General features: G+C 43.4%; 1 protein-coding gene across 2 annotated transcripts; it reads right to left on the bottom strand.

Moving 5' to 3' along the window:
* Positions 1–210: 210 nt before the first annotated feature.
* On the bottom strand, positions 211–15,163 carry ppp1r12c (protein phosphatase 1, regulatory subunit 12C). 2 transcript variants are annotated; one of them, XM_047579434.1, is made up of 20 exons: positions 14,791–15,163; positions 13,325–13,499; positions 13,101–13,231; positions 12,614–12,732; positions 12,068–12,227; positions 10,910–11,054; positions 10,736–10,810; positions 10,580–10,659; positions 10,364–10,476; positions 10,199–10,266; positions 8,747–8,880; positions 8,522–8,609; positions 7,805–7,919; positions 5,369–5,481; positions 4,202–4,251; positions 3,844–3,883; positions 2,888–3,001; positions 2,675–2,725; positions 2,400–2,450; positions 211–1,451 (listed from the first exon to the last, which is right to left on the bottom strand). In XM_047579434.1, the coding sequence occupies exons 1-20, from the start codon at positions 14,994–14,996 to the stop codon at positions 1,365–1,367; spliced, it is 2,115 nt and encodes a 704-aa protein (XP_047435390.1). In that variant the 5' UTR covers positions 14,997–15,163; the 3' UTR covers positions 211–1,364. The 2 variants fall into 2 exon arrangements, with proteins under 2 accessions (XP_047435390.1, XP_047435391.1); XM_047579435.1 differs by having other exon boundaries at positions 2,897–3,001.
* Between the last annotated feature and the right edge of the window lie 1,301 nt (positions 15,164–16,464).

Below are 16,464 nucleotides of genomic sequence, written 5' to 3'. Positions count from 1 at the left end.
ACTGCAGGTCCTGCTCCCAGTGAACCACATGTCGTATTTAGTTTTCACATTATTTATCGCTTACCTTTCCTCGTCTTGTGCACCGTTCCTCCACTATAGCGCTGCAGATCTCTCTCACAGTGGGATCAAAGATTTAAAGGACGATCCTACCTTAGATTCTGGTAAATATTTTGAGTGGAAAAACAGAAAGAAAACCACAGGGAAGCTGAATCATTTATGCCCATACTGTATTTTATACTCAACAGTGAACGCTGCCAAAGCAAAATAGAAATATTACTTACAAATGTAAAAGGCACGGCATCAAAATACAATGTGACATGCATTTTCTCTTTTCTTTAAAAACTGAAGTAAACATTCAAGAGTTGACCCATCTGGCCTCTGTCTGAACAACAGCCGTCCGTCACAGGGTGAATACTTAAAACTCAGAGGGGAGGGGGGGGGGGGGGGGGCGGGGGGGGGGGCTGCTTTCAGACGTGAAACAACTGCGAAGCGAGACTTGACTACAGTACTAATGTTAGAGCATGCGTTTCTCCTACAACCTCCTGAAAAAAAAATGATCTCACATTTGTAACAAAAAGCCCCCATGACCGCGAGCTCCGCAGACGGAGAAGAGACGCTCCACGAGCGAGTCGGGACAGACGGTCCCCGGACATAAATACACATGTTAAATATACATTCAGAGGAGCGGGGGAGGAGAAGGAGCATGCAAAATGTTTTGGTCCACCTTTTACAGCAGCCAGCGAAAAAACAAAAAAAAAACAAACAGAAAGCATCGACTCAAGACTCGTCCTGAGAAGCAACACTGACCACCGGGAGTTTTTTTCCCCAAAGCACATGCCAAAAAAAAAAAAAAAAAAAAGAAACTGTGGCGGGGTTTTTGGCACATTTAAGATTTTTTTTCTTGTTTTTTTTTGTTTTTTTTTTTTAATTCCTCCACCCCTTCACCAGAAAGCTAATCTAAAAACACGACTGTGAGCTCTCACTGTGCATGGCTTTAAGTCTCCTAATACAGATTTTATACAAAGTATCACTGGAGCGAAGCACATGAAAATATTCCAGTTAAAAAAATACGACAATAAAAATATAAAAGTGGACAGGAACGTCCCGTCCGTCCACAGGAGGTGCAGTCCAGCTTGTTATACAGTAGATCTGCCAAAACATAAAGGCCCTGACACAGGCAATACCCCTGAAATCTCTCCGCAGCTCCAGTTATTGTTGAATGTTGAACAGGTGTGCGACGCTGCGCCTCTCGTCCCGGTTTGCGTCGCCTGAGTGGCGAACAACTAATACTTTTTATATTTCTGTGTAGGTTGTGTTTGTTTGTTTTGTTTTGTTTTTTTTTTTGTTTCCATTTCTTCCCAGGTTCATCTTGAGAGTTTGCTGATGACTCGGATGAGGGCGGCGTTCTCGTCTTTCAGCCTCTGGTTGTCGGCTCTGAGGTCCCCCAGAACCTACACACACACAAAATACAAATTACAGATGTTTAAGCTTCGGGTTGTGTGTCTACACTGATCTGTTACCATCAGGTGGAAGTGTTCACATCAAAACATCAGATAGTATGAAACGTAATTAATCTTAAGTGGCTCCGCTGCTGTGGAGCATCAAAATATGTCTGAGAGGAGAAGAAGAAGAAGGAGGAGGAGGAGGAGGAGGAGGAGACCAAGGAAGAAGAAGGATGACGTGAAGAAGTAGAAAAAGGTTTAGAAACCCAAGGTGATGATGACGACATGAGGAAGGAGGAGATCAAAGAAGGAAGAGAACAAGCAGAGGAGGAACAGAAGCGGGTTGATATGAAGAAGGAGAACAAGGAGGAAGAGAAGAAGTTGGAGGAATTATGACATAAACAAGGTGTAAGAGGAGAAGAAGAAAAAGAAGAAGGGGAAGAAGAAGAAGGAGAAGAATAAGGAGAAGAAGAAGAAGAAGAAGAGGAGGAAGGAGAAGAAGGGGGAGAAGAAGAAGGAGAAGGATCAGAAGAATGAGGAGAAGAAGGAGAAGAAGGAGAAGGAGAAGAAGAAGGGGAAGAAGGAGAAGAATAAGGAGAAGAAGAAGAAGGGGAAGAAGAAGAAGAAGAAGGGGAAGAAGAAGAAGAAGAAGGGGAAGAAGAAGAAGAAGAAGGGATTTTTCTCTAAATGATGGAGCAGTAGAAGAAGACTGAGACGTCTCTACGGTAACAGCGCTGCCACCGACACAAACATGACCAGAAAGAACGGATTCATCCGACCAGGAAGTGTTTACATGGTTATTAGGACATGAGCTCTTTCTATAGAACTGAAGATCAAAGGTTCCACCTCCTCCTCCACATCCGACTGAAACCAGCCTGTTCTGACTGTGGCAACGTGAGACACTTTTTATTCTGATTATTATTATTATTATTATTATTATTATTCAGAGTCTTGTACCTTGAGCTCGTCCTCCAGCTCCACCGCTTTCCTCTGCAGAGCCAATTTTTCCTGTGAGACAAAACAGCCCCCATCAAACTTCTCGCCTGAGGCCGAGAGGGCACAACATTTCACACCCTGTTATAGAACGGTGACAAAGTGTCGCCGCGGCTTCGTGCCCTACAAACGTGCAGAACCTGCACTCGTTCTGGGTCACAGTTTATCGCGCCTCGCAAAGATAAATTTGACATGCAGAGAGTTTCATTTTCTCAGCGACAGACAAAGAGAAGACTTACAAATCTCTCCAGCTCCAGCAGGGCCGGTCTGTCTGTGCCCCCCTCCTGACTCTGACACACAGACAAACACATTCATTATCAGAGGACTGAACATACTCATACTTAAATATTGTGTGTTATCCTGTCAGGGTTTGGCCCCTGTGACGTCATAAAAACGAGACCACACACACAGACACACACAGACACAGGTAAAGTTCAGGGAGAGCAGCAAACCTGCCGAACCTGTCGCAGTCTCTCCAGCTCCACTTTGTTCTGGCTGAGCAGCAGCTCCATCTCCTGCAGCTTGTCCTTCAGAGACAGGTTGTCCTGCAGTACCTTGAAGTACAGCTGGGGGGAGACACGCGAGACAAGCCGTCAGCCGAGGACGAAAGTTCAACGAGCGAACGAACCTTTTAGGCGGGACCGGGGTCCAATGTGACTGTGTTCCTGTAACAGTGTGACTCATTCAGAGACTATATTTTGATTCTGTGGCAAAGGTGTCGGGTGGATGAGTTAAAACCCTTTTCTGTGAAAGAGACGGGACTAGAATATTATTTGATGTGATATAAGATGAGATATAATCTCTTCATCTGTCGATAAAGATACAGATACAGATACTGGGGTCACTCTGGAAGCATGTTATACTTTTTATTCTTTATCTTTTATTGCCCATCGTCTCTTTTACTCTTTTTATTGTTTTTATTTTTGCTTTTAAAACGGTGCTCATGTTTATTCCATTACTGTTTTATTTAGTGCATCGTGCAGCACTCTGGTTCAGCCGAGCTCGTTATCAAAAGCAAAAAATAAACTTTGACTCAACTTGACTTGGAAACTCCCTGTAAAGAAACAAGCTAAAGACTAAAAATAAAAAGCTTCATATGTGGAAAGAGCTTTGTTGGTATTTCAGCTGTAAAACACCTGTAAAACTCTGCTGTTCATGTTATTAATCCTTCCTGTATATGATCTATATTTACTGCCGTCTCTATTCTTTGTAACTAACTGTGTATTCTTATTTTAGTTCAGTCTTATTTTATCTTTCTTTTTACTTGTTGTTCTCTACACTATATTTTTTTTTAATTTATTTGTGCAGCCAAATTACTGTAACCAAGCAACTTCCCCGCGTGGATCAATAAAGTCTTAGAGCCTGTTGGACGTCATCCGTCTCTTCAGGAGGTCAGAGACACACGTACCGTTCTGTAGTCACCAGACGAGTCTTCCAGTTCACTCCCACTGCAGGACACACACACAAGAAACGTCTCAACACCTGAAGCCATGTTTGAATGTGTCTGCTCCACGTAAAGGTGGAAATACTCTCATCAACTTATAAACATCAAGGTTTTTATTTTATCCTGGAGAACATGTGATTATTATAGAGTGAGAAATGAAAAATGAACATGAGGGCGCATGTTTTATATTACACCCAATCAAATATACAGCTGATATAGTTTCTGATACATGTTTGTCGAGCAGACGAGCTCTGAGCAAAGAAAACACAGCAGCACTTCAACATCTCATCTGAGTTAAAGGTTATCAGACAGTGAGACTTACTAGGAAGAGATGTTTCTGTTTGAGTCATCCAGATGTGCTTCCTCATCGTTCTGGGGAGAAAAAAAACATGTGTAACGAGAATCAGACCAATACTCATCGTTTACTGACTCCACGTTCGACCTGCAGAGACGGCAACAACCAAAGCCTTATGAAACACGCCGTTCGATATTGTGGACACACCACAAATCTCTGGTACCGGTCACATTAATTAGTAAAAACATCTCTAATTGATCTGATCCTACTTTGTAAACTGGCGACACCAAACCCCCAATAACAACAGACACGTGTACAAGTTTAACTCTGAAGTATCGGCAGTAAGAGTCATCCTGTAACTGTAACGCCACATACTTGATGCCACTGAAATGCATTCTGGGATATCCTCGTTAAAACAGACGGGGAAAGAAGACATCCGGGCATTTTGAGCGAACTCTGAAATGGAGCCGTACTTGAACAGAGGACGATGACGCCTCAAGTCCACAAGGACAGAGGAGAAGCTATAAATAACTGTAAGTGAACGTCTCTGATTAGTTTGAGGACCATCCACTCGTAATCAGAGGGATTCAAATCTCCAGCAGAAACGCGACAAGCGCCGAGTCCTGCTGCTCCAGGTTAGCATCACACAACTTCTGCTCAAGTGTAAAACACAACAGCTGCTGCTCGCTCCTTAAAAACAAAGGCTTCACTGTGAGTCAGGCTTCACGTTGTACCGCTGAAGAATATAGACTGATTTATTCATGTATTCATGTGAAATTCTTTTAACTCTCACCAAGACTTCCCCTTTCTTTAAAAAAAGTGTTTATCACCTTTTCCAGTTACATCACAACAAAGAGGAACTGGTTCGTGTGTCCTCTCCCTTACTTCCAGTACTCAACACGCTGCAGCAGAAAGTGAAGAATGAATCTCATGTTGAAAGCAGCTAAAAGTTAGAGGAAGCCGTGGTTTCTCTTCATCCATGACTGAGGAGCTGAGGAGCCCTGAGCCAGGACCTAAACCCCCCAAACCCCCCAAACCCCCGGGAGCCGCACAGGTGAAAACTGGTTCCGTGAGAAAAACGGAACAAATGTGTGAATCAAACACGGACAGAGGAAGGAACTCCTCATGTGGACACACTGCGGTCAAATGATGATTGTTTTAAAAGCAGAGGGCAGAGTTCAAGGTGCTTCTTACTTCTCCTCCGAGCTGAACGATGCCAGTGGAGCGTCTTTCCCTCCTTTTCCTCCTTTCCTTCGGGCCCAGGCTCTGGCCCCCGTCCGACTCGCCCTGCTTCACCGGGTCTGTATCTGAAACACAAGGGAGCGGCTCATGATGTGGGCGTCGCTTTCTAAATATACAAACTGAGACACTTGAATCATGAGAGACATCGACGATTGTTGCCATGTGATTTTGCAGACGTCCGGTTCTTCTCTAGCTGCGTTTCCATTACAATTTTTTCCGTGAAATGAAAACGATTTCTAAATTTTGTGCGCGTTTCTATTGAAAGGTGTTTTTGCGAATGAGATGTAACCGAGTCTCATGATATCAAACCACATATTCTATTAAACCCTCATCGTGAGCGACCACTGTCTGTATGTGTGAAGGCTTCATTTTGAGGAAGATGGACTTCGGATAAACTGGTCACATGACCCCCCGAGTCATCTCCGGTGTTGGCGAAGCGCAAAAACACGTGGTCACATTTGCACTTTTGCGAAACGCTTTTACATAGAAACATCAGCAAAACCTCCACATGAGAGCGTGAAAGTTTAGCCAGTTTTTCCATAAACCGTCATTAGGTTTTGTGCATTTCTTGGTGTAATGGAAACGCGGCAACGGTCGCACAAAACCCAAACGCTGCCACACTGGATGGTTCTCGTTGTGCGACGCTAATCATCTGAAACCAGTCTCACTAAACTGATCTTTTAAAGGAGGATCAATCTGTCACTTTTTATTTATTTATTTTTTAGTCGAGTCAAACATCTGGAACATCCTCGGCTTCTGTGGCGACTCAACGAAGAGCGACACACATCTGTGTTGTTGTTTGCATTTACGAGAATGAAAAGTGTACGTTTTTTGCGTAAATACACATCAACGCTAAAATAGGTGAAAATGGCATCGGTTTCAAATGAGCTGCTCTGAAACGGCTGCAGAGGCTGAGACCACAGACGCTGCTGAGTGAACAGGCTAATTAACCACATGATGACAGCGAGCTATATACAAAAAGGGGGAAACGCCGCAACACGAAAAACAAGGGTGGAGTGTGGGACCGGGTGACAAAAATAAGACGACAGATGATGAGCGCAAGCCGCCGGGTGGAAGTGCGCGGTGGCCGCTCGGTCGATCCGCCCTGAGCGGCGGTGACCCTCAGAGCATGTGAGAAAACATCATTTCCTTTGACACAACTGTCCAGGAAAGGACCCCGCCCTAAATGTGCTTCACCCTCTACCTCGTAGTTCTGTACAGTGGTAAACAGAAGGGAGAGTCCAGAAGAGACTTCATTTAGAAACATCTCTAGTTAGTTTTGAAAGAAATTTTAACAAAACTAATACTGAAAGAACAAAAAAAAGGAACTGGGATTCAGTAGTTTATTAACGGTGTTGCGATAGTCTGAGCTGTTAAGCAGCTCTTCTCTGTTGTCACACTCAGTTAAATTCAAAATGTTGCCACATATGAGCTTTCGGGCCCGACTGTGCTCCGTGTTGTGCGTCTTGCTGCACTGTGTCACAACTCTACTCGTGCAGAAACGCTCTCATGAGGCCCCACTGAGATTTCCTGCTTCCTCTCATCAGGAGCAGGCGGCAATATTTAAAACGCCGAGGATTTCATGAATCGACACATTTCGAATGAAAACTTGAATCATGTCATTTTTAAGCCGAACACAAGGCGACACCAGAAAATAAATAAATAAAATCAGCTGTGGTCTTGGAGTTAGTGTCAGTGCCCCCTCTCTGCGCTGCACATTTTTTTCTTCCACTGTGGGAAAAATTAAAAGATTATCTCAGCTTATCTTAGACTTTGTTGTGTTGAAGTGAACTGTGGCTGAACTGTGACTCCACCTAGAAGCGCAGCGGCAAAAAGTCAGACATGAAGCGACCTCTTATTAATATAACGCTCGTCTTCAGTGGTTACTGCAGATATTCTGGAGCTGGACAATAAACTGTCAGCACTCTTAAGGGAACCAACTATTTATTTATTTACTTATTTTAAATGTTTATTTAACAGGGACAATACATAGAGCATTGCCACAAAGAAATGGAAAATGCGACGCATACAAGTCGTCTAGCATGAGCTAATTTACAGGCTTTAAAACATATACTGAATACAAAAAGCAATAGTACAAATACAGACTATAAGAACTTATGTGGTTCCTAGTGTTTACATTTGCTTAATGAACAGACGAAAATAATTAAAAGAGCCTGAAGCCAAAGGGTTTTGTTAAAGTTGGAAATTAGCTCTTTATTCACGGATTTCATGCTTAAATTTGTTATTATGAGAAAAAAGTTGGACTAAACGTTTACGACGACGGACAAATCAGTTCGATGTAAAATTCGTCATCACTCACTAATTAATGAGCTGCATTTACCAGTGAAAGTGTTCAGGTGTTCAGACAGTCACTGCATCGTCACTCACCTCTTTCAGCCGGCGTCACGGTGACGATGGGGCTGACGGGCTGGATGTTACGAGCCGGAGGATCGACCTTGCCCACGCTCTTCTCTGCCTCTTTGAGGTCTGTCAGCGTCACACCCTGCGAGCAATCGGCCAAATCAAAACCACTCAGAACAGGGCGGCAGGTTCATTTCACACACACACGTTACACAGAGTGTTAAAGTGAGAGACAGAGAAGTAACAAGTGTTTGGGTTTAGGGGTCTGACTGATTCCCAGGCTGCAGGAGAAACAAGATGCAACCACACAACGCTTTAGTAATTGGAGGCTACAGACAGAACAGTTCTGTTAAATTACATGGATGATGGTAGAAATGTGTTTAGTTTAAACTAGAGCTGTAAAAAACAAACAGGAAGTTAAATCTTTAGCAAAGGAAATGTATTTAGGTTTAACTGATGGTCAAACATCAGCTCTCTGCTCACACATGAATTGCACAAGAGAAGGGAAATAGTTCATTATAGACACTAATGCACTGAACTCGACCGTGCTTCTATTTTATTGTGCTATTTAATCGCATTCTGTTGTACTGACACATGTTTCACCATTTCAGTCAGTGGGTGTCATAACTCAAACTTCCTGTGAAGTGATCATTCAGCTGAATCACCACCTTTCTGATGCTGTTTCAACATAAAGTGAACATTCATAGAGAGGGATTTCATGCAGGACTGTTGGGTAAGAAGTACCTGTGTGGAGCGTCGGGACTGACGCAACAGCCGCGAGCGCGCTTTCCTCTGAGACTCTGATTCCTCATCTCTGACCGGAGCCTGGAACCTAAAGAACAATTATTTATTATGTTATGTGCATGACCATTTAATAATAATAATGATAAAAAAAGCGCAAAACATGTTTATGTCTACAGAAAAGTTATGTATAAAGTAAATAAGGTGTCCCTGATTCCCGTTTCTTACTTGCGCCTGTCGGCGTTGGGAGTGTTGGGGCTCTCGGCTGCCGTGTCTCTCGTCTGAGGAGTGGGCTGGACTCTGGCAGTGCGGTTCGCCTTGTCCTGCTCCTCCTCCTCCTCCTCCTGCTTCTCCTCTGGTGTCTGGACGACACGAGAGAGTAGAACAAAAAGGCAGACGGACGCATGGGTTTTGTGCTAAACCTCTGCTCGAGTGTTGGGAGTAAGGGATGTCACGATTACTCGATTTCACGATTAATCGCGGTATTAAGCGCTGCAATTAATCGATGGCAACGTTTCCTGAATACCGTCTGAAAATATAACTATGATATTGGAATCATAGTTAAGGGCAACTCAAGCAGAACGAAAACAAAGTTACACAACACCCACGCAGTGTTTCCTCTACATTAATTTAGGAGCGACGGGTCGCCATTCCTGAATCCTAGTCACCGCCCCTTCAAATTTTTTTATTGACGTAAATACAGCACTGCCGGATGTCTCCAGCTCGTCTCTCGGGTACTAGCACCAAGGTAAACAACAGACAACCATCTTGCTCAGTATCTACTCTTTGTGGTTCTTAATCTTCCGGTTACAGTCACTTTTTAAACTCAAGTGTCTCCATACGTTGGACGGCGCTCGGTTCATCAATAAAGACCGAGGATATTGCGGCCGAGAAGTTTAACACCACATGTCCGTTCCTGTTTATTATCTCCTCTTCTGATCGCTGACGTTCTCGCGACATACTGGTCTGTTGACACGTTGACACTGCCACACGTTAAATTATACGACGTTTCATCGAGCGGTTTTCTTTCTGGTTCAGGTTTATGTGTGTACAAATACAAATATCGGATCATATAATTAGTAATATAATTATATTTTGGCATCAAAAGATAGAAATAAAGGAAACTTTAAGACCTTGAAGGAGCGTTCATGTGATTTTACATATGAATAGATTTGTGAAATCAACGCATAATAATCGTGATAAATTCTCTCTGACAATATTCGTACTAAGGAAAACTAATCGTGACATCCCTAGTTGGGAGCGCAGACAAATTCTACATAATGCGTTGGCGCTGATGTTTTTTCTCCTTACGTAACAGTAATTATATTGTTCTTCCTCGTTCAAAGCTTCTTTTCTGTACACACCAATAAGCCAAACTACTAATTCAACCTGTCCATCTATCCTGCGTCTAACAGTGACTTTAAGGAGAAAATGTTCACATGCTGCCTAATATAACACATTATAATCAGGGCTATTCACAGACGTCATAATGTTATGTTACAGATGCCCTGACAGTTGCAGAAAAACCTAAATATGTCAGAAATTTTCATCAGTGATGAAATACATTTGTCTTAGTTTGTCATCGACAACCAAAAGCATCTTTTACTGCATCAGTGAGTTTTCCTACCCTGAAAACCCCAAAGAGAAAGAAAGCCACTGTGTGACATCGTGGACTTTTACCTTGTCTGCAGGACTGACTGTAGATGTGGTCACGCTCTCCGTGTCTGGACTGGACACTACGGAGCTTTCTGAAGATTGAGAACCAACGTTTCACTTATTTGTTTTTGTCCAATCGGCTCAATGACACATTTACATTAACCACTGAATGCAGATGAACTAACTTACCGGGGCTGCTCTCTTTCTCCTCGCTCAGCTCCAGGCCTCCTGACACGCCCCTCTCCTTTGACTGATCCTGCACCGTCATCTTGTCTTTACTGCTCATCCTACACACCGACGTCCTAAAAGCGAGAAACAGAGGCAGACGTTGACAATGATGGACACGTTGTCTTTCAACCGTTGAAGAAATAATTACATAGAACGTATGTATTTCTGCATATTAACCTTCGCCGCTTGTTTTGTGTGTTCGCAGCGTTGGGGCCTTGTTGGTTTTGCCATTCTGATATTGACCGCTCATTGCGCCACTGAGAAACAGGAAGAGACAGGATTAAGAAACAAAGACGTTCCAAATTCATTCAATGAGACAAATCCCTCGCTCACATTGGCTTGTTTCTGCGATAACTCCTCCAGGAGCTCTTCCACGCTTTCATCGGCTACATCAAACGGCGTCTGACCCTGCCAAGATCAACAAGACGAAAACAAAACATCACATTGAAGGAAAGATGCATCACGCGAGAGGGTTATTGATGTTTTCCACGTTCCCCTGGGCCTCACCGCATTGCTGCGAGCCTCCATGTTGCACAGCTGTTCGGCCAGAATGCGGCAGGCCTCCTCCTGACCCCAGTGCGCTGCGGCGTGGAGAGGCGTCCAGCCGTCAAAGTCCACAGCTGACACGTCCAACCCGCACTGACACAGCATCCTGGAGCAGCAGAAGGGACGACGACAACAGAGCACGAGAGCCGCGTGAGACGATGCGAATCAAAACACAGATAACAGCCTGGTATTCTGACGAACAGAAGTGGGCGACGGCTTATCGTACGCGAATTTGAGATAAATGTGACAAACGCAAGTTGGTGACGTCCTCGCAGTTGTATCTCGTCTGTGGCTAAACGAAGAACCTCATCAATAAAACGGAACCGGTTCAGATTTCATAATGTGGATGTGGAACAAACTTGTCCCATATGCAAGGTTTACAAAAAAAGACGATGGCTAAGGATAGAAACACAACAAATGTATTCCACCACCTGAAGCACAACCACAAGCCTGAGTCTGACGAGAGTCAGCAAATAAGTGTGGAGAAAGAAAGCAGCCACATCCTCTGGTAAATTGACCACACGTCCCCGATTTCTGTTCCCCCGGGTAAATCCGTCCCCGAAAATGAGAAGAAAAAGATGTTGCGTGCACGTTTAGATACGAATAAATATGTCAAAAGAAATGGAATCATAGTTGTCCCTGTTGCTTCATTTCATCCTGATAACATTTCATTCTTTTAGCTGTAAATGTCCCTGGAATTCACGTCAGGAATCTGGTCCCCTCACTGCAAACAAACAAACAAAAACTTGACGCGTTCAGTCAGGCCGTTCCGTATGAGCAGCAGAGCCAGAGATGGCGAGATAGAAGCCAAGAGATTAGGCCAACATTTTTCCTGGTGGAAGACATGTTGCTGTTTTCATATTTCAGACTCGTTTGATTAGTCATTGCAGTTTCCTCCACAACTTCCTACTTTAACGTGTAGTTAAGCAGCTCATTTGAATATAGCTGGTAAGTATCATCTTAGAGCGCTCAATGTTGAAACAGACCGAGTCAAACACATGCGTGGAATTATAATATTTGCATCGTTATCACCAGAATGGCAAAGTTTATTGGGATATATGTTTTTAGCCCATATCGCCCATTTCTCCCCTCTCCTTGATTAAAGTGAAAAACGTTTACTTCAGGGCCTCCAGGTAGCCTTTAGCTGCAGCCACGTGCAGCGGAGTAGCTCCGTTCTTTGGGTGTCGTACATCGGCGGGAGGGCCTTCAGTCAGCCAGGTCCGGGCGTCTGTCATGATCTGTTCTTCCTCAAGCCGCTTAGCTGCCTCTAAATCCACACCTAGACAAACACAAACGTCCCTTCATTCATCCGTGTCCACACCAGGAGGTACACACAGTCTCTTTGGCTAATAATGGCAGTCAGGTCTAAAGGTGTTCTTAAAGGAGGCCTTTTATGTTTTCCTTATTTTCTGTCATGTATATAAGGTTAAGGCGTATGTGTAAGTGTTGGCTCAGGCATTTGCTATGAATAGTAATTCATTTAGATGTTATTTTAGGGTAATGCATGGATTAGCCTGTGGCTAACCGTAAAGCATTTAGCTGAATTTGCAGTGATGGATATAAACGTTTTAGCTACATGCCCACGATTTAGCATTTCTAATTTGGTCCCAACTGCACAAAAACAAAAATGATGAGACCGGTTCTAGTCAAAGAAAAATCTCTCACCCTGTCTCTGAGTGTATTCCTGAAGAAGGGACTCAGTGGCCTCATCCAGGGCAATGTCCAGAGGAACATCACCGTCACAGTTCACAGCAGTAAGAGATGCACCCTTCTGCAGAAGGTATCTAACAAAAAAACAAACAGGGATAAACATTTTATTCCAGAAGGAACTAAAAATCCTCTCACATTATCAGTATTTGGGATGCAGACACATTCAAGATGAGATTTTTTAAAAAAAAGCTGTAATTTACTGAGACTATACAAAATTAAAGTGCATCAATTTTTTAAATCTTTTGAGCTGCATGCGTGTGTGCGCCAAGCCAGCCCACTCATGCTTTAGCTGACTTGTTGTCCTGCCAAACACACAACAATGTTAGTATTGTTGAATGCAGAAATACTCTGGCACCCACGCTGCATTCTGACATCCTACAAGTGGAAAAGATTACTCTACTGCACAGATGTGACGCAAACTTTTAAAGCATATATTACACACTCTGCAATGTCTCGGTAGCCGCAGGAGGCGGCGACATGCAGCGGCGTCCATCCCTCACTGTCAACCTGGTTCACGCTGGCACCGCGCTCCAACAGGAAGATCACAATTTCGATGCTGCCGTCGATACAAGACTATGCAGAAGAAAGAAAAGGATTTGTTAAAATGTCAGTTCGTAAGCTCAGTGCTCCCAATGAAAGCGCAGGTGGGGGGGGGGCATTGGTCACCTGGTGTAGGGCTGTAATTCCGTCCGCGTTGGAGCAATTTATAATTTCAACCACGTCGTCTCCATTCCTCAGTTTAGATTCTCTGGCCTCCTCCAGCATCACCTGGGCCTCCTCCGTGTCTCCACTGGCACAGGCAGCCAGGAACTCAGCAGCCCTGTCAAACCTCACCCGTTTCCTACAGACAGAGGAAACCGCTGCATCATTTCACTGGGTAGATGATGGAACCGTTATCCAGCTTAAAGAAAAAACCATCATGGACCAAAGACGTCAACCAGAGTAATCGTATGATGTATTTTAAATACTTTATGGAGGGAGCTTTAGCTCTAAGGATAGAAATAAGCTAGTTAAGATTCATGGATGAACAGGGAGCGGGACCGGCTATTGCCACCGATTTCGGTTCCATTTCAACACCTGAGTCAATTCATCATCAATATGAAATATTTCAGCTAGTTAAAAAAGTGATTTTCACAACACTCAGGTTTTGAATATTTCTCCTCTGTCATCATACTTTTTAAATCCAAAATGTTGTCATAGTCTTATCTAACGTTGTGCCGTGGGAGGATGTTGGAAATGGCATTTATACATTTTTAAATAAATCAAAAATACTTTAAGCATTACTTTCAAATGAAGACACCTTTTTCAAACCCCACCTTTGATAATTGGAGTTTTATCTCCTTTGTAAAAGTTGGTTTGTTTACAGTGACCTCATCTATGGCCATTTTTGAAGCCGTACAATTTTGTTTCGTTACAGAAATTTGCCTTTAATGTGTTGGAGAGTGTGTAAGTGAACATACTCACTCGTTATCAATATTTACGAACTAATATGTGGCAGAGAGCTAACAGACTGCCATAGTAAACTGGATGTCAATATGCAAAGGCACATCATTCACGCTAAAAATAAACGTTTACTGCCTGTATTACAGGTCTGAGGACTGTAAATACATTCTGATAAATCATATTAAATACAGTAGAGAAGATGAGTTTAGAGTAAGCACAGACCAGCAGTGACTACTCATCACCAGGTGTATTTTTTCATTTGTTCTATGTATATGTTTATTACAGTTTGTCTATTCTATGTTACTTGATTTTTATCTGAGTTTTGTGTGTTGTTGCCTGCTCTGTGTGCCCGTAATTGCCCCCTGGAACAAATGAAGTCTTCTGAATCTGAAAAAATAGTGGAGAAGAAGACCCCCACCAAACTGAGACGCTGTGCTAGCTAGCTAGCTAGCAAGCTAACACAGTGAATTCTGACCTAAGAAACAACCGTAAAAAGAACGAAATTCACAGTGGACACGTTTCTCAGCGACGTCTTTCTTAACTTAGCAGCTGGCCTGTAATTTATTGTATGTTGTTAGTAGTATTTTGTCCACCCACGCACAACATTCCTCCGTTAGCATAGCATCAGCTGCCTAAGCTATCTATGCTAGCAGGTCGGCGTTCAACTCTGACAGGACATGAACTCTTACCGTCGCCCGAATGTGGGACTGTTCTCTTCTCTGTCCCCGGAGACGAGGTCCTTCGGCGGCTCGTTGAGCTCGGCCTCGGGTTCCCCTGCGCCGTCCCCGGCATCGCCCCGCCGTCTCCGCCTGGGTACGTCCGACGCCTTGTCGGTGCAGGAGCCGGCCCAGCGCTTCAGCTGCTCCCGCCGCTTGGTCCTCGCCGAGTCCCCCATTTATTTATCCGCCGAGGACCTTGTTTTAAAAAATAAAACATACAGTGGCAGGGACAGACACACCCTCCATGTGTATACTTTCACTTCCTGGTTCTCGGGCTCCGCTGCTTTGGATGTGTGGAGGGTACTCGGCTGAGGGGGCTCGTGCTCGTGTGAGGCACTGGGAGCGCGCAGGGCTGGGCGTATCGATATAAACATATGTGGTATCGATACCAAGGCCAGTATCTGTATCGGATCGAGACTTTTGTTACATTATACGTTTCTCTTCTATGCGTCCTGCAAATCACTCGTCGCAGAGTTCATGCGTGCGTAGCCTCTCTCTCTCCATCCACACCTGTAGTAAAAGGTAAATGGGTTTGACACTCACATCCTAGCATCACAGCAGCATCACACAGCTGGAACTGATGCTGAAATGCATCGGTACTCGGAAGAGAAGACAACTTGACGGGATGCTGACTCCTTCTGTGGTGGAAAATTAATGAGCCAACATTTAAATTTTTTTTATATATTTATTATTACATTGTTGCTTTTTTTTACTTACTTTGCTTAACTGAGTTTGTTAGTGGCTTTATTTTCCATTGTTGTCGTGTTGTTGACATTGTCATATTTACAATTTTGTTACATTGTTCCTTTTGTAGTAAGAGGGGAATTGTACACTGTTAAATTGTTTTATATTGTAATTAGTTAATAAAAACAGATTTATTTCCCTAAATATTTGTCCATTATTTTATCATAATCAACTAAGTAAAGGCAAAATTACGAAGTTACTCTATGATCATGACGTTTCAAGAAAACGCGTCGGTATCGGCGATACTGGCCCAGTATTTACTTGGTATCGGATCGATACCAGAGTTCCCAGTATCGCTGTGTCGGTGTGACGCGATCGCGACTTGCGCAGTACGGAAGTGAAATACAGCTATCAGAAATAACTTCCACTTCCTGCTATTGTTCTCTCTTAGCTTTATGTTTATCATACATCCTCCACATCGCCTGAGTTATATTCAGGCTGAGCTAATAATAGTCTTAACACTCTTTATAGTATATAGAGACTGGTGACACTTTGTAATATCTATGGTATGAAAATAGAAAATGGTGTAAGCATGTACAGAATACAAAAATAGTGGGGAAAACAGTGTCCAAGATTTTTTGGACTGTTGCACAGCAATTATGTGTGATGATTATTATTATTTATCAGGTTGTGAAGCATCTCTCTAATTTCTATGTGACTGAGTCATTAATAAAGTCGCTTTTCTTTTTCTAATTAGCTGATGATTTTTCTTTGCCCTTGTTTGTTTCTGGTATTCAAAATGATACTAAAGCAAGTAGTCCGCTCGAAGTGCAAGTGTGAACACTCCCTTTATGCAATGAACACTCGCTGGGGTGCAGCGTGTCAACAACCAAGGCATGATGCAACTGTTTGGAGGCCCAGGCCTTTCCCCCAAGGGCTGACATGTCAAAATGTCAGAAA

The sequence above is a fragment of the Mugil cephalus genome, chromosome 2 (genome assembly GCF_022458985.1).
Source record: "Mugil cephalus isolate CIBA_MC_2020 chromosome 2, CIBA_Mcephalus_1.1, whole genome shotgun sequence".
In the NCBI taxonomy this organism is placed as follows: Eukaryota; Metazoa; Chordata; class Actinopteri; order Mugiliformes; family Mugilidae; genus Mugil; species Mugil cephalus.
This window is presented reverse-complemented; position numbering and strand designations above follow the sequence as displayed.

Excerpts from the sequence above, each read along its gene's own strand:
- ppp1r12c (XM_047579434.1), bottom strand. The coding sequence starts at position 14,996 with ATGGGGGACTCGGCGAGGACCAAGCGGCGGGAGCAGCTGAAGCGCTGG. Across the intron at positions 4,252-5,368 it reads TCGTTCAGCTCGGAGGAGAA|AACGATGAGGAAGCACATCT; the intron begins GTAAGAAGCACC and ends TTTTCTCCCCAG. Across the intron at positions 2,726-2,887 it reads GACTGCGACAGGTTCGGCAG|AGTCAGGAGGGGGGCACAGA; the intron begins GTTTGCTGCTCT and ends TCTGTGTGTCAG.